General features: G+C 29.5%; 2 protein-coding genes across 2 annotated transcripts in view; one reads left to right on the top strand and one right to left on the bottom strand.

The window, feature by feature from the left end:
* spen (spen family transcriptional repressor split ends) overlaps nucleotides 1-4067 on the top strand; it is a 34189-nt gene extending 30122 nt beyond the window's left edge. The window contains exons 7-9 of the mRNA XM_027347989.2: nucleotides 57-2524; nucleotides 2586-2729; nucleotides 2793-4067. Of these exons, the coding sequence (XP_027203790.2) occupies nucleotides 57-2524; nucleotides 2586-2729; nucleotides 2793-2939 (2759 nt within the window). The 3' untranslated portion in view covers nucleotides 2940-4067. The remainder of the gene's footprint in view (nucleotides 1-56; nucleotides 2525-2585; nucleotides 2730-2792) is intronic.
* Nucleotides 4068-4288: 221 nt separating this feature from the next.
* LOC113797589 (uncharacterized) lies at nucleotides 4289-16531 on the bottom strand. Its single transcript, XM_075823272.1, is given in 6 exon segments — nucleotides 4289-5210; nucleotides 5279-5888; nucleotides 6522-6683; nucleotides 6685-6737; nucleotides 6798-7323; nucleotides 16409-16531. Coding segments are annotated over 5 exon segments (1968 nt in total). The 5' UTR covers nucleotides 7204-7323; nucleotides 16409-16531; the 3' UTR covers nucleotides 4289-4473.
* Nucleotides 16532-16617: the final 86 nt, after the last annotated feature.

Here is a 16617-nt window from a genome sequence, read left to right as displayed (position 1 = left end):
GTATGTTATTTCCTTATTATAATGACAATTTACTAATAAATTTTTTTAAAATTTAGAATCCAAAACTTCGTTGCGTGCACATCGAATTACAAGATCTAAAGGTGGATCATCTTCGGCTCAAGAACAAACCAATGATTTAGAGATTAAAAATGATCCTGATGTTGGTTCAGCAGATGAATCGACTTTTCCAGAAACCTTAACAACAATTCCATGTCAAGAATTACCACAGGAGGAATCCAACGCCGTTTCAACGCAAATTTCTTTGGAAATTTCTGAACCTTCTATTTCTCATCCTGTTACATCATCTGTCACTGTTGTTCAATCGACACCTGAATATCATCCATTGGTGATCAATGCACCAATCGCTGAAAATAAAAAATCCGAATCTACCAGTGTTATTCAATCAACTGGCAATGTCGAAAAGATATTAACGCCCGATGTAACTATCACAACTACAGCAACAACATCAATCATTGTTCCATTATCGACTCCATCGACATTGACTAATATCTCACCAGTGATAGCTAATTCGTCAACTGTTGTCGTTTCTAATTCACCATCTACAGTTATCACTTCAACACTATCACCAAATTATAATTTACAAGATATACCAAACATTTCCGATCGTATCCATCATTCACCATATACGCCAGTGAAATTAAAAACAGGCAAAGGTCTAATTTTTGATAATTTTAAAGCTCCTATTATCGTATCTGGTCATGATAACTGCCAACAACAGCAATCAAAAGTGACAGAATCATTAACGAGCACTCCCAACGTTCAATCAGTGATGATTAAGCCTAAATATCAACATCCTGTAGGACAAGCTGCAGAGATACGACCCAAGTCTCCTATTAATATTCCGACGTCATCTTCGGTCTCTGTGGTCATTAATGATCCAATTAAAAATGAGTGTCATATATCATCGCCATCAGCAATAACTCCGCCATCTATGGCCGATTCGATTAAGAATCTAAGTAGCCAATCATCACATTCATCGGTTCCGATTGTCAACAAAACATTTACACAAAATAAATCCGTCCTTCAAGTGGCTGGTAGTAGTAATGCTCAAACTCAAGATTTAAATCTACCTTATCCTGGCAATTTATTGCCTTCTACTAGTCCACATCATTTGACATCAACAATCAGTTCCGATGTATTTAATATTCAATCTCAACAGCAAAAAGATTATTTGAGCTCGTTGCAAAAACAGCAAATAATTACCAACAACAATAGGTCTACGAATCAGAAATCAGATTCTATTTCGGAATTTATAACCTCATCATTGAATAACAACGATTTACCACCAAGCACACAGACTACTAATCATCAAATGCCAAATCCAGCTTTTGCAGCAACCATGTCACAAATCAAACCGCCAGTAACATCGGCTAATTTATATGATTATGAAATGGCAATGCACAATTCATTAATTTGGTCAAATTTTTCACCAGGAATACCTGGTATACCTTTGACAGCCCATCGTTTCATATATCCTGGACCTGCGTTTCTACCTCCAGGTATCAATCCCGAACAAGTTGAACAACAAGCGCAACAAACAAAATCGAAAGCTAGTCAACAAAAAGAAGGGTTACATCGACCATCATTCATTGAAGAACCCAAATTACATCCTGGTCAAGAGCAGCCTTTCACGTTTGATATGTCTGGTCTTGGTTCAGCTTCTCAACGAAATTATCCAATCAACCCTAATTTACGCCACTTTAGTCAGTTGATTGCACCTCATGATTCTCCAACATATTTGCAATATGGACTTAATGGTCAAGGTCGTAATTTTTCTATGCCTCCGTTGAATTACGGTGGTCTACCAAATAACACAGAAATCTCGAAACAATTACAATCGCAATCACCATCTATTGAACAAAAACGACCATCCAGCAAACCATCAATAACGATACAGGATACAGCAATATATTCATCAAATCCAAGACCTTTGCCATCACCGGCACATTCTCCAGCTTACCGCAAAGAAATGCCTGCAGAATTGAACGCTGAAATTCTCCGTAATCAAATGACCAATCAATTCAGTTCAAGTAAAGAATCCGTACGAAGTTCCAGTCCACCATTGAATATGTCATATCAACGTGTATTATCTCCGAATCTGCCTCAGCCACTCAGCAGACCATCTTCTGAGTGCTCCGTTGAACAGGCCACTATTACAAACATCAAACGAACTTCTAATGCCGAATCATCTCAAATAACACCTCCACCAGTTACCAATTCGGTGGCATCATCTCATGTGATACCACAAAATGGTCCAAATTATCCTAGCAATAGCAGTAATACTTCCCAACATGTTATACTGCAAAGACATCCAATGCTATGGCAAGGTCTATTGACACTTAAAAACGAACAAGCTGCTGTTCAGATGCATTATGTTTGTGGAAATCGAAACGTTGCTGTACAAGCACTTCCATTCCTTGAAAATAATTCTGCTTCATTGAGAATCACACAGCGTATGCGATTCGAACCAAGTCAATTGCAATCACTAGAGAATAAAATACAGGTAACACATTTCATTGATTTGTTTTCTCATCGAATCTAATTTGTCTGATTGTTTCATTTAGTCCAAAGATGAATGCTGCATTTTGTTGGCTCTTCCTTGTGGTCGTGATCAGGTGGACGTATTAACACAAAGCAATAATCTGAGAAAATATTTCATCACCTATCTGCAAAGCAAATTGGCTGCCGGCATCGTCAATGATTCAGCTGTAAGTTATTGACATTTATTTTAAGATTATAGTTATCACTAATAATCTTTCCAATATTTTCAGGGTTATATCACACATATATTTCCGCCATGCGATTTCTCTGAACAACATCTCGTACAGACTGCACCGGATATGTTGCATCACTTATCAGGAATATCTCATCTAATGGTGGTCATAACAACGACAACCAATAGTACAAATCATGTTTGAACTTAATGTTAATGATCTCTTCTCATGAACAACCATCCCGTTATCTTCGCGAAAATTCGGAACAAAAACTTCGAAGTAGGAATCTCGTCATAATTCACTCATCTCTATCCACTTTTTTTATTCTATTTCATCATCATCATTCTCATCATCATCATCATCATCATCAAAATCGTCATTGTCATGATGTGTTTGATTAGTAGTAGATTGTTTTTCTCTGAACCTTGTCATTGTAAATTGAAAATACGAGAAAACATTCTGTTGCTAATTTCATTACTTTTGTATTATATTAAAAATACCCCCTGTTTCTTTTCATAAAAGCTGGCAAATTGTTTTTTTCTTTCTTATATGTAAGAATTCACTCTTTTCGGAAAATCATTTCTTCACATCAACCCTTTTATGTTTGTTCGGTTCGCGCAACACATGCGGTTAATACATCTCTATTACGCATCCGTATAACCGCATCAGATTCTCCCCTACCCATCAAAAATACAGAATAAACACACGAATACACTATCACATATAATTGCAATTGTAAGTTTTATGATAATTTGTGATTTCAAATTTGTTATTGAATTATGAAGATCACAATGATGAAATTTGTTACTTTTCTTTGTCTTGTAAATAATTATTTCCTTGACGTTTATTCCTTGATAAAGTGAATTTTCTGCTAAACATTTCTTGTATTTTCAACACAAAAACACTTGAATAATTGATCACATCTAACAAAATTTTCTATTTCATTCGCAAAAAAAATATCCGTTTCATTTCCAATGACAAATTGGTGGTTTAATTTTTATTTTCCGTTCAAATGTTTATTCTGGCTTTCGAATACGGATGTCAATCATTGTACCACGTTCTTCAATTACCAAAAGTGTTTAATTTTCATTGATAACATCCAAAATTCATTTTATTATCGATTTGTTTGGCAATGATTATTCCCACTCCCATTATCTGTTCATCGTTTTCTGTATAATAAGACAAATTGATATCCTTTCTCTGATGTTTGTTGTATATCGAAAAATTGTTCATTTTTAATTGAAAAAAAACACACAGACACCATTACAAATTCTGTATGTACGTATTCTTGTTTATTATTTTACTATTTCAATAAATATTCAGATTGTTTGATTTTTTAACTAAAACTTGTTGATTGATATTCAAAAATCTTTTTTCTATCAATTATTACTTGATTTCTCGCTTGGTTTTATTCCGGAAAAGATATGCTGCCATCTGTCAACGAAAATTAATACAATATGGCTATTTGATAATTCAAAAGATGGAGAAACTGTACTGGTATAAAAATTTTCATAATTTTTTCATTTATTGTCAAAAATAAAACGATAATATAATTGTCAAATTCAAACAATAATGTTTATTAAATACATAGGGATTAAACTTTAAAATAAATAATTATGGTACGATCATCAGGAGAGAAAATCAAAGTTATATCAACACAATAATGAAACACCGGCATTGAGAAATGCTAATTTATAATACAAATGATGATTAAACAAGAAAAAAGACATATATCAAATTATACTCGTTGAATATCTGGTATCTGCTTCGATACAGCTATAGCCTTTTTGGAATATGAATTCTGTTCAATAGCTTCATCGTTCGTAGCTCGTAATCGACATAGATATGGATGTGATGTTAATTTATTTCCCATTTTCGTTACATATTGATTCAAATTTTGATTTTTAACCAGAGCAACGTGATCATTTTCATTGATATTCAATCTATTATGATTTGAGGCAGTTTTATTAGTATTAAGCAAACGAATTGTTGTTGTTGTTGTTGTTGTGGGAATCACCATCGATGAAGATTCGTTTATTTTTGAAGATTTCAAATTCGTCACATCCTGCATTGTCAGAACATTCGATTCCGGATTTGTTGAGGATTGAATTTGTATTATCGATGATTTCTTATATGGCAATACTTGTTGGCTATTATTTTTTGTAGCACAAAATGATTTAAGTTGAATAGGAAATCGTTCAGGTTCGACATTTTGTTCATAATCATTTTTAGCTTCTTGATCGATATTTGGTTTCATTTCGGTTGATTTATTTTTAAAATCAATGACTTTTTTGATTGATGAAATTTCCGAGTTCGACTCATTATTCGAATGAGCTTCTATAGTCATTGATTCATTATTCATTTCGTTAGATCTATTACAATCGTTGAACATTTCTTCGTCATTGTTAGCTTCGGATTTGCTTGATGAGCTGGTTGATGAGTTTGAAATCGATTCATCTTCTAATGTTCCATTTCCTGTATCAAAATAAAGTACATTTATCAATTATAAATTGAAGAACGAATTTTATACCGAAAAAACATACCATCATCACTACTCATTTTGTTGAATTCTTTTGTAAGTGTTCTATCGGCTGTTTCGATTTCATCTTCTGTGGAGCAATAATCAAATTCATCTGTATCGTAAGGATCCGTTTCTTCAGAAGCAGAATACAAATCACTACCGCGATACCAAGAATGGTCAGAATTATTTGTCGATGTATCATTTATGTACATGATTGGTGAAGATTGCTGATTGGATAACATTTTCGAATCATTTGTAGTTAATAATTGTTCACGATTGTGACGAACAGTTGGAAAAGTTTGCAATAAATTTGTAGTGCTAACACCAATAACAGGATAATTGTAATAAATTGAATTGGTCGAAATTGCTGTAATTTGTTCTTTACAATAAATACTATTATTGTCTATTTGTTCATCAGGTAAAGCATAGATTGTGGATAAGGATTTGGTTAAATCAGAAGTCGATCCAGATAATGATGATCTTTTATTATTACCAAGGTTGTTTTTATATATTGGTGATGAACAAATTGACGAATTCTTTGATGATAATGTATGATCAGAAGCAATCGTTGGAGGCATATTCAAAGATATAACACAATTTGGACCGAAACTTTGTATAATGTTGGCTTTATCCTGTTTCAAAATAAAAAAGGAGATGAATATAAAAAAAATTTAGTTTAAAAATTTATGACCGATTAAATTTTAGTTTTTCCTAGCAATTTTTTAACGACGATAATAAATGTTTAATACCTGCCAGTGAAATGACAAAAATTCAATTTTTCAATCATGTATATAATAACCAAAAAAAAACATGATCATTAGAGAAAGACATTTCTTCTGAAGATTAATGGGTTTTTTTCTGCAGTATCATTAGGTTTCAGTAACCAAAAACAATAGCTTCGACATCCTGTGGGAGATTTTCTCATATATATCTAACAATTTCATAGCTATTGTATCCTATGCATTCTTTATGATTACATGAAATGGAAAAAAAATTCTGATGTAGGACATTGGGAGACAAACAAGACACTAAACTCATGAATGAGCGTGATATTATTCATTCTTTTTGTTATTTCGTTCGACTTCAAATGATGAAACAATCCAACTATGAAAGATATTTAAATTTAGTAACTGGATTGACATCATCAAAATATTTTTCTCACTCTTCATTTTTAGTTTGAGATTTGTCATGTTAATAAGCGATTTAGAAATTTTCAAACTGTGTGTATAAATATTTTATTGGTTAATGAATCAAAACTGACTCACCTGTTGGATTCCATTAGCGAAAACTTTTGTTTTTATAATCATTTTACGTTTCAAGCTGGGCTGCATAGGCCAATCTTTTGCGCAAAAATTTAGGCATCCAGGCCATAAAACTCTGGCACAAGTAAACAACGTCAATAATAAAATTACACTTTCGACTATGATTGGAAAAAATGATGTTTAATCCAATAAATTGATTAGCAATCGGTCCATGTAAATCTTTTAAGAAAAACAAAAGAATTATTTTCATTGAAAACGAACAAAATAAAGAAATTATACCAAGTGCAAACAATATGGCGAACGTTAATGTCAATGAAAGAACAATGATGATCAATATTAATTGAAATTTTACATAAAATATGGAGCCAGATAAATCACATTTTCGTTTATAAGCGGTGAGAATGCCGAAAAATCCCAAAAGAATAAAAGATACTGCACACCAAACAGTAATCCCTAAAGGTGGCTCTAATGCTAATGGATTTTCATGGAAACACAAATTGGTGACGGATAAACTAAGCACTGTTATGCCGAAGAATATGTGAAGATATGAAAATCCTCTAATAGCTTCAGCTGTTAAATCTGTGTGATAATAAAACGAGGCTTTTGAATCTTTTGACAATGAATCATGACTAGGGGCTGATGGCGGTGATAGTCCTTTTAATTTTACAATGTAAATTTCTTCCATGTTTATCGTTTGGAACTCTTGACTGTGTGCGAAATTTGAAAAATATCTTCAATTCTGGCAGTATTTTGAAGTGATGAGTTTGGCTATCGGTAATCATCAGCGTTCCAATAAAATGATTTCCTAGAGAATAAAATTAGAAAAAAAATATAATAAATAAGCCAAGTTACTATTAAAGTAAAACACAATTTTTTTTTAAAATTTAAAACTCGATTGAAATATTCATATTAGAAAAAATAAAAAATAATAATATTTCCGTTTTGAAAATTCTTTGAATTAGAATTGTCTTAAGAAACTCGATATCGATTTGCACATTTTAAAAAGAGATATGTTTTCAGCCTTTTCATTATTGAACAAATATACATCAAACTTTCGATTACCAGAAAGGTTTTTCATCTATTTTAATGAATTCAAAAAATGGAATCAGTTCATTTAGGCGTAAAAAAATAATCTATGTCAGCAACAAAAAATAGGAATAAAATTCAAAAATTATTTAGATTTTTCATTATGAAAAAAGGAGATTGAATAGCACTCGATTTCATAGGGTAAAATAAAATCAGCCAATTACACGATAGTATTTTGAAGAGTTATAGGAAAAAGATTTTTGTTAAAGCGTGACATAACGACAGAATTTTTATTGAATCATTTCTATCATAATTCTTGTCGTTCCTCATTTTCAATGAAAGAAGTGAATTCGTTTGTTCCTGTCCATTTACGAAAAGAAAACATCCTTTTCATAAGGAAAATTGAAAATCTTAACGACTTTTCGGTGATAATTTACTCTGTACTTTTTTTTATAAAATGGCAATTTTCATTATATTGAAGCGTTCATCATCATGTATGATTTTTTTTTTTTTTTTTTTGATCAGAAAAAGTGAGATGAAATTTCAGTTTATTGAAAGTTAAGATTCAAACAAACAAACGATAGAATCTGAAAAAAAGATCTTTCAGAATGATTCATCAAAGAATTTACAATGATAATGATGAAATTCAAGAATCTTTAAAGGAAATAATGGCATAACGCTAATGGCTTTCAACGGACGTTTAATGTTTTTATTTTACATTCGACGGTCGGATCGAATGTCCATATAGAATCGGTACAAATGGTACAAATGAACGGATGTTGTTAAAATAAAAATAAATAAAATGACAAAATGGAAACATTATATTATGTTCAAACAAACATGTTCCATCAATGATTATGCTTGCTAAATTTCAAATCGTTGTGTCATCTGCAAATTCAAAGAGAAATTTTTAATAGTACACAAATTATTTTTAAACAATTGGAGATTCTTCAAGTTAACAAAATTATTTTTAAAAGTTCCAAATGACAGGTAACTGACAAAAAATATATTCATCACAATTTCAAAGAATTTGGTGAACAATGATGATGGAAGTCAACAATAGATTTGCTTCATTTTATTCAATTCTTATTATGATGATCTACATTGAAACGTTTCCATTGTGCCATATTCGAATGAATGCCGATTTCATTTATACCATGATTGAATTCTCATTAGATGCCATATAGAAAGAGATTCACATATATTTAAACGGATAAATGATAATAATGATCCGTAGGACTTTAACTGCTGAATCAAATGACTGATGAAGAGAACGTTAGCATGATGTATGACAACAAGTTCGCATCGATGGTCACAATATAAGAAAAAAAATAAAAATTCAAATAAATCTCAGCAAAAGATTGCACGCATTTCAATTGATGAAAGTCTTTTAATGTATATAAATCATTATTATTTTCTGAAATGAAGTTTCAGTCCTTTATTAATGACGAACAACAAGATTACGTTCAAATCGAATTTTCAATTATAAAAGAGAGCATATTTTATTCACCATAAATGTTGACCGCATAAAAACTTTTCATCTTTTGATCCATATTTCGCCTGTCCATACATTTTGGCAATGATTTACATTTTGACGGTTTCTTTTTTTTCAATCCAATAATGTAAGGGAAAGTGAATGAGTTTATTGTTCTCATTTTGATTTTAATTTTTTATTTGATTATATTGCTGGAATTTTGATTCATTTTAATGAACTGATGAAGATTTCTTTATTTTCAAATTTTTGAATTTTTTTTTCATAAGAAATATTGAATGACATATGTTCCAGAGGGAAACATTTGTTTTGAAATAATTTTCACTGTGTCAAAAAATGACAAATATAAATAGTAATATAAATTCCAGACATAACACGAAAAGCACCGATTCAAATTTTCTTTCACTGAATTCTGAGATAATTTATGCACTAAATTGAAAGAGAAAGAAGTTTGGAAGAGGAGTATAAACTTAATAGTAACAATAACGAATTTCCTTTTTAAAAATGAATGATTGAATCATCAATCATATCATGAAATGTTTCGATGAATGGGAAAACATAATGTACAATTAAACTAATAAATTGGCATAAAAGTAATAAGTATGTTTCGTTTGAAGTATGGAACAACAAAATTGATTTGATCATCAAGAAATGTGGCTCTCATCATCATTAACACTATTGGCGTTAATGGCTACCTTTTTATATCATTCAAAAAGGAAAGGAGTCTAATCGATTAATACTCAATAAAATGTGATGCAATGTTGTTAAAAATAATTTTTTATTTGTTCCGTATTCGTTAAGTAATTCAAATAAATCTTTTCGTCGTCTTATTCACTCTTGAAATAGAATAGGATTGACTCTTTTTGAATGATTTAAACAACAACCAAAACGATCTGGCTGTGGTTCGGTATTGCTCTCGTTTTATAACTAGTGTTTATTAATAAATATCAGCATATCTAAATGTTTTTTTTTATCATGAGATATATAAAACAAACATACCGTTTTTTAAAATGATTACGGCACGCTTTCCTGATTGAATTATCTATTTAGGCAAATATTTTTTTTTACACACGACATACGGTGATTTATGTTATCTATTTGAATCCGGATGTGTCATAATAACATTTTTGAAGAGGAAACCATTTGTAATTTTGTTATATTGAATTTATTTTAGAAAAAAAACGTTTGTTCACAGCTGGAAAACCAATATTTTATTTATCGGGTGAAGAAAGAAAACGATGAAAAAAAGTAAAGACTGATTTAAATTTTATGATAAAATTCCGACTGAGATTAATATGACAAAAATGTCATGTTGTTTTGAATAACATTCTTTGCCAATTATCTTTTTTTTTCAATCATGTGATTTCTAAGGCCGGATATTTACCGTCACAGATTTATCTACCTTATTATATAGAACAAGAAAATATATAAATCAAAACAATAATTTTTCATGGAATTCCAATATCAATTATTAATCGATAGATTCGTTGTAGAAAACAAACAATTATCTTGGCTTTAGATATTTGTAACAAGGACAAACACAGATATCGTCGGGACAACTTGAAATAAATTCTTCGGGCAACATAGAAAATTAATTGAAATTTCTTTTGTTTTGACAAAATTAATCTAGTTTCTGTTATATATGTCCATTCTTATCACAATTATTATTAATAATGTGAACAAATAAATGTGTTTACGTTGGCGACATCTTGAAATTCACATTTTCAAATACTTCTTCAATCAAAATAACAATCACAAGATTGTCGTTCGGGTAACAAGATTTATAATTAATGAAATTCTCATTAACTTGTGGCCAAAAACATTTTCATTATAATTTGTTAACAGAGAATATCTTCTTTTTTTTCTGTTTTGAATACATAAGAACAAATATGATAGAAAGTAAAAAAAAGGAAGCTGAAAAATTTTATTGTTCATGTGATTGTTTTCATGTCAAAAATAATTATTTAATTGCATGCATGTGGTTCCATAGCAAAAAAAACAACGTAATATAAAATATATGAATGAGATGCTATCTATTACAATCATCTAAATGATCATTAAAAAACATCATATTGGAATTACTTCTGATCATATCCAATAATAGGCCATGAGCCTCATCTCAACAAAAAAAAACAATACAATACAAAAATTTGTCCGTTGTCTTTTCCTTTCATCATTTTACCGGCAACAATGTATCTTGTTTTTTTTTGCTACTCGGCTTCATTCTATTCTGACCATTCGTTTTCGCTTTCCCATAACCAAACCAAGGATAATTGTTTTGTCCACAATGTATTAAACACATTACAATATAAATTTCCATACAAATACAGCCATACAATTGTGCTGTTAATGACATTTATCTTTTTTGAATCTTGTCAATTTTATGTATGTATGTGTGTGTGTGTGGTTGACCTTAGATCATACTGAGATTTGGAAATAATTTCTATGGTCAAACTGAAAGGAAATGGGCATATAAGAGTAAGTTTATGATAAAACATCAAGCATTCGCATGATTTTAAAAAAATTCAACAGTAGCATTAATTATAACGTTATAAACAGCATAAACCAACATTATCAACTCATCATGGACAAAATTAAAAAAACAAAATAAAACAATGGATGAATGTAATGATAAATAGTGGCTAAAATTAAATTTTTTTTCTCATATTCACAATTTATAGATAAATAAAACAATCATAATCATATGTACAAAAATATAAATAGAATCTTTCTTTCTTTTTCCTACAGCTGCTTGCTATGATGATCATTATATGATTAAAAAATGGGACAATGAGTTGACAAGAAAAAATTTACATATAAAAGTATTATTGATGTTACTTTCAATATCGAACCTTAAATGGAATAAAACGATTCGATTCGTTCATATAAATTTCATCAAATGATTTTGGATCAATCAGAAAAATTATCGTAAAATTTAGTGCAGAAAAATTGTGCAATTTACATTGAAATTTTATTTCATTCATCATTCTGAATAAATATCTTTTTCATTCAAAAAATTAACACCTTTGAAATCATTTGACATATTATTTCGAATTAATTTGACATGTGTGTGTTTAAATTGACTAAGTTTAGCTTTGGATAACAAAAATCTGACTTTGTACAACTTCAATCAATGAATGACAAGTGATCATAATCGGATTTTTTTTCGAAAATCATTTGAACAGAATGATGACTGACGTTACGATCGATAAAAGAAAACTCGATTAAAAGAAATAAAGGATTCTAATCATCATACGAAAGAAATTCAATACTAATCTTTGGCGGAATAATTTAAATGGATATCAAACAAAGTTTATGAAGTTGATAATCGAAAAAAACTGTCCAGAAAGTGTTTGATGATATGAAGGTGTGATAAATTGGATTTTATTATTATCATAAATTGATTCTAGCTCATGACGGAAGTTAATTATTTAGCATCAATAGTGATATATACTTAATTAGTAACTTCAAGTTGAAGTTTAATTGCATTTGATCAGTGATATAAAAAACTAATGACGAAATTATTCATTTATTCCAGCTTGAATTCAAAATATTTTTGAACAAATTATTCTGATTATTTATTATAACCTTCTGTTAGGATTCTATAAAGATAAAAAACTGATAAAAATTAGTTACAAATAGTCACGTTGAATTGTAAAATGTTCATCGGTAAATAATTGATATTTTATAAATGAATGAATTGATTTTCTAATTTCATAGAGATAAAATCATTATTCATTCATTCATTCATTCATTTTAATCAAGAAAAAAAATCCTTATACCAAAAAATAAGGATATAATACATTAACACAATAAGAAAAGAAAAAAAACATGAAAGAGAAAAAAAAATGATACACAATCAAAGAAAAATATTTTGAAAAAAAGAAAGAAAAAAAAAAAAAAAATAATAAAAATAAAATAATAATAATAATAGTAATTAAAAGAAAAAAAATAACAACTGAAAAAAAACACAAAAAAAAAAAAATCACTTAAATAAAAATAAAAGGTACAAAAAATTTATAAAAATATCATAATTATTTTTGAAAAAGTTGCTTAAATTGAAGTTGTTGCCAAAGTTTATAAGAATTCGAAGAAATGAAAAATTCTGGCAATGGAAAATAAGATGAATCGAATCCTCTAAGGCACCACAATTACAGTATGGATCATTTGCACGATTAATCCGATATAGATAGCCTCGAAAATCACCATGATTGGAAATGAATTGAGTAATTACATAGTCTGGGGAAAGATTGGAATTCCTCCTGTGAAAAATCGTTGGAAAAAACAATCTTGTAACACGGCCATTATTTGAAGATAGCCACAGACGATTCCATTTAATTGTCGTAATCCAACGAATAATTTTTTTCAAATAATTAAATGGACAAAAGAAGAAGGTAATATTATTCATGGTGGTAGCTTCTTTAGCTAGTTTATCAGCTAGTTCATTTCCAATATTTTGTTGATGACCACGAATCCATTTAATACAAATATGATTATCCTTAATCCAAGTTCGAATTTGATGAATAAGGTAATCAGTGTTCCAACGATTATTAATGGCATTTACTGTACTCAAAGAGTCAGTATAGATAATTGCAGTACTTTGTTTATCCTTTAACCAAAAGGCAGCCCGCTCAATAGCGAATTGTTCAGCTTGATAAACCGTACAATAGTTTGCCAATCTAAATTTAGCTTGAAAAATTGGATCTTCATCGATATTTTTATAAACGACAAAAGAAGATCCTAAATGACCATTTATTTTAGAGCCATCAGTAAAAATAATGAAATCATGATTATCATTGCAATTAGCACGAAGAATGGTTGAAGCTGGATGATTAAGTGAAGAAATTGGAACCTTAAGTTGACAACGAAGACCAAGAAAAACACCATTTGTTCTCAATATATAAATATGGTTCAAGTACTGAATTCTCAAATCAATGGGAAGAATATCAGCAATGACAAAAGCTGCATCAAAAGAAATGGTTTTATAACCACGAATCATGGATAAAACAAAATTGCGTTGAACCGATCGTAACTTGGTTATACATTTTTTGTTTACTTTATTTCCCCATATAGAACAGGCAAAAAGCATAATTGGTTCGATCGCCATGATATAAATATGTTTTAGAACATCGAATGATAAACCCCAAGTGTTACCATAACATTTTCTCAGCTGATGATATAAAATTCATTCATATAATCATTATAAAAGTTTATATGAATGAATTTCTTTTCTTTTTTTCCATATAAAAATGATGATCACAAGCGCTTTTTTGATTCGACCTTTTCCATACATCATAAAGTTCATTATAATCAACGCCTTGTTTATAAAAAGTAATAGACCAATGGCCATTTCGACAGCATGACAAATCTATCCACATTTTTTTTCATCTAATATCGGTCCCTATCACCCACATGACAGCATTTCAATAAATCATCAATTTGACAACAAGAAACATTTTTTTTGACCGAATCAAAAATCAAATCGATATCAAAAACTAATTTAACGGCATATATGCAACTGCATATCATAATGACAAGTCAATAATAGAAGAAAACAAAAATGTTAAAGTTGGGCTTGGAATGAATGTGAAATGGATACAAATTCGAAACCGTCAGATTTAGAAAGAGAAAGAAAAATTCCCGAAGCCAAAGAAAAAACTGTCACTACGCCTAACTAATAATCAGATAATTTCGGTTTTTTTTCTACCAACTCTAAATTAAGGTGGTGGTCTATCATAAATGTAAAATGTTGTTTTAGGCTATTCGAAAGAAGTTTTTTGTTTTCTAAACTCAAATAAATCTAATATAATGGACATGACAAAAATTACCGTTCATATTACTTAGAATCAAGAAAAACAATAGAAAAACCGTATCCAAAAATTAATTTTAGGATCTCATAAAACTGACACTATGATTATCGTCATCATCATCATCATCAGGAAAACAAATTGTTTTTGCAAAATTTGTGAGGAACCAATCAAAAAAAACATTGAATGAACAAATGGATTCGTTTCTGGAAATATATGAAAGTTGATTTCACATCGGTTACAATATTTTTGTTCTAATCTCATTTCCTGGTAAAATCTTATCACATTTCTTCAAATAAACATAGATACAAAATGTAAGCTTGTCAAATATATGTAAAATAAGCCAAGTAGTGAAAAGTTTTCTTCCTTCAAAAAAAATCTGGATATTTTTGGATACTGGACGACGATGAACAGAAAGAAAACAACAAGAACGACGACAACGAATGATAATGATGAAATATCTGATCACACATTCATCTTTTTCATGAAAATGTAATTTGAAAAAAATAATTTTGCATTTGCCCGACGAAAAAAAAATGCTTAGATTTCGGTAAATCGGTATTTGAATCGAATTGAATTCAATTGTAGACATTTTTTTGCCATCAATTATTTTCAAATAACTCAGTGTTTTCTTATGTTTATCAATTGAAGAATTCCATCGCAACAATCAAAAAAATAGCGGCAAAATTTTTTCTTAATATAAATCAAGAAATAAGATCCTATTATTATCTAATATTATTGTAGTCATAAAATAAATCAAAATTGTATAGTGATTGTCATAGTATTGTGAAAAGAATTGCTATTTCAATTAATAGAAGAAATGTTGTATTATTGCATTCGTAACATTATTATTTGAATTTTTTTTTCTTGTTGGTAGGAGCCGGTAGTGGTCAATTACTAACAAAAAAGAGTTTGAAATTGTCGCCTGCTTAACTTGACATACAATGTATGTATTCATCATAGCAATATAAATTTGTAATGCATATAATCATTTTGATTATAATTTTTTTCCTTTTTTTCTTTCTATTGAGTGGAAAGAATTTTCTTCATACTTTGAATTAGTAAAACGGGTGGTATTTACAAATCAAATGTATGCATGAATGCATGAATGTATACGTTTTGTTCGGAAGATGTATCAATCATATTCAAATGAGGACAACATCGTCGTCATAGTACAATATAAGAGATAAAAGGTGTCATTTTCTTTCATACATTTCTGTAATGACAACGAAAACAACAACAACAACAACATCATCAAGACACCAGTGTATATACACGAAAATCTTTTCGTAAAAGAAATCTTCTTCAATAAGAATAATAAAATATCAAGATAGACATGTAAATTTTAGTCTCTTTGATTCATTTGTGTTTATGTAGTTTGTATTTATATAATATGTTGCCGAAAAAAATTGGCAAAAGGTATCATCATCATTGTTGGTCGTGAGTTCAAAAAAATATTATCTTTTCTACTTCATCTGCATACTAATTTTTGAGGTCACTAACACAAACACACAAAAAAAAACATTAGGTCGGGTTGATTATATCTTTAAACAACAAATACATACATACAGTAATGGAGATAAAAAGGAATCAATGATGACCAATGATGGATCCATTCAATCAATTCAAGATATAATATAATCAATATATGTGATAATAGATAACCCGAAAACGATCTATGTCAATGGTCATTGATGGAACAATAACAACAACAACAACGAATCTGATGATAAATATCAAAAAATAAATAAATAAATCACAAACAGTCATTTTT

This window comes from Dermatophagoides pteronyssinus, unplaced genomic scaffold (genome assembly GCF_027571235.1).
Source record: "Dermatophagoides pteronyssinus isolate colony J.1.1.1.1 unplaced genomic scaffold, Derpt_VIB-CSIC_2022.12 sq0001, whole genome shotgun sequence".
NCBI classification, from domain to species: Eukaryota; Metazoa; Arthropoda; class Arachnida; order Sarcoptiformes; family Pyroglyphidae; genus Dermatophagoides; species Dermatophagoides pteronyssinus.
This window is presented reverse-complemented; position numbering and strand designations above follow the sequence as displayed.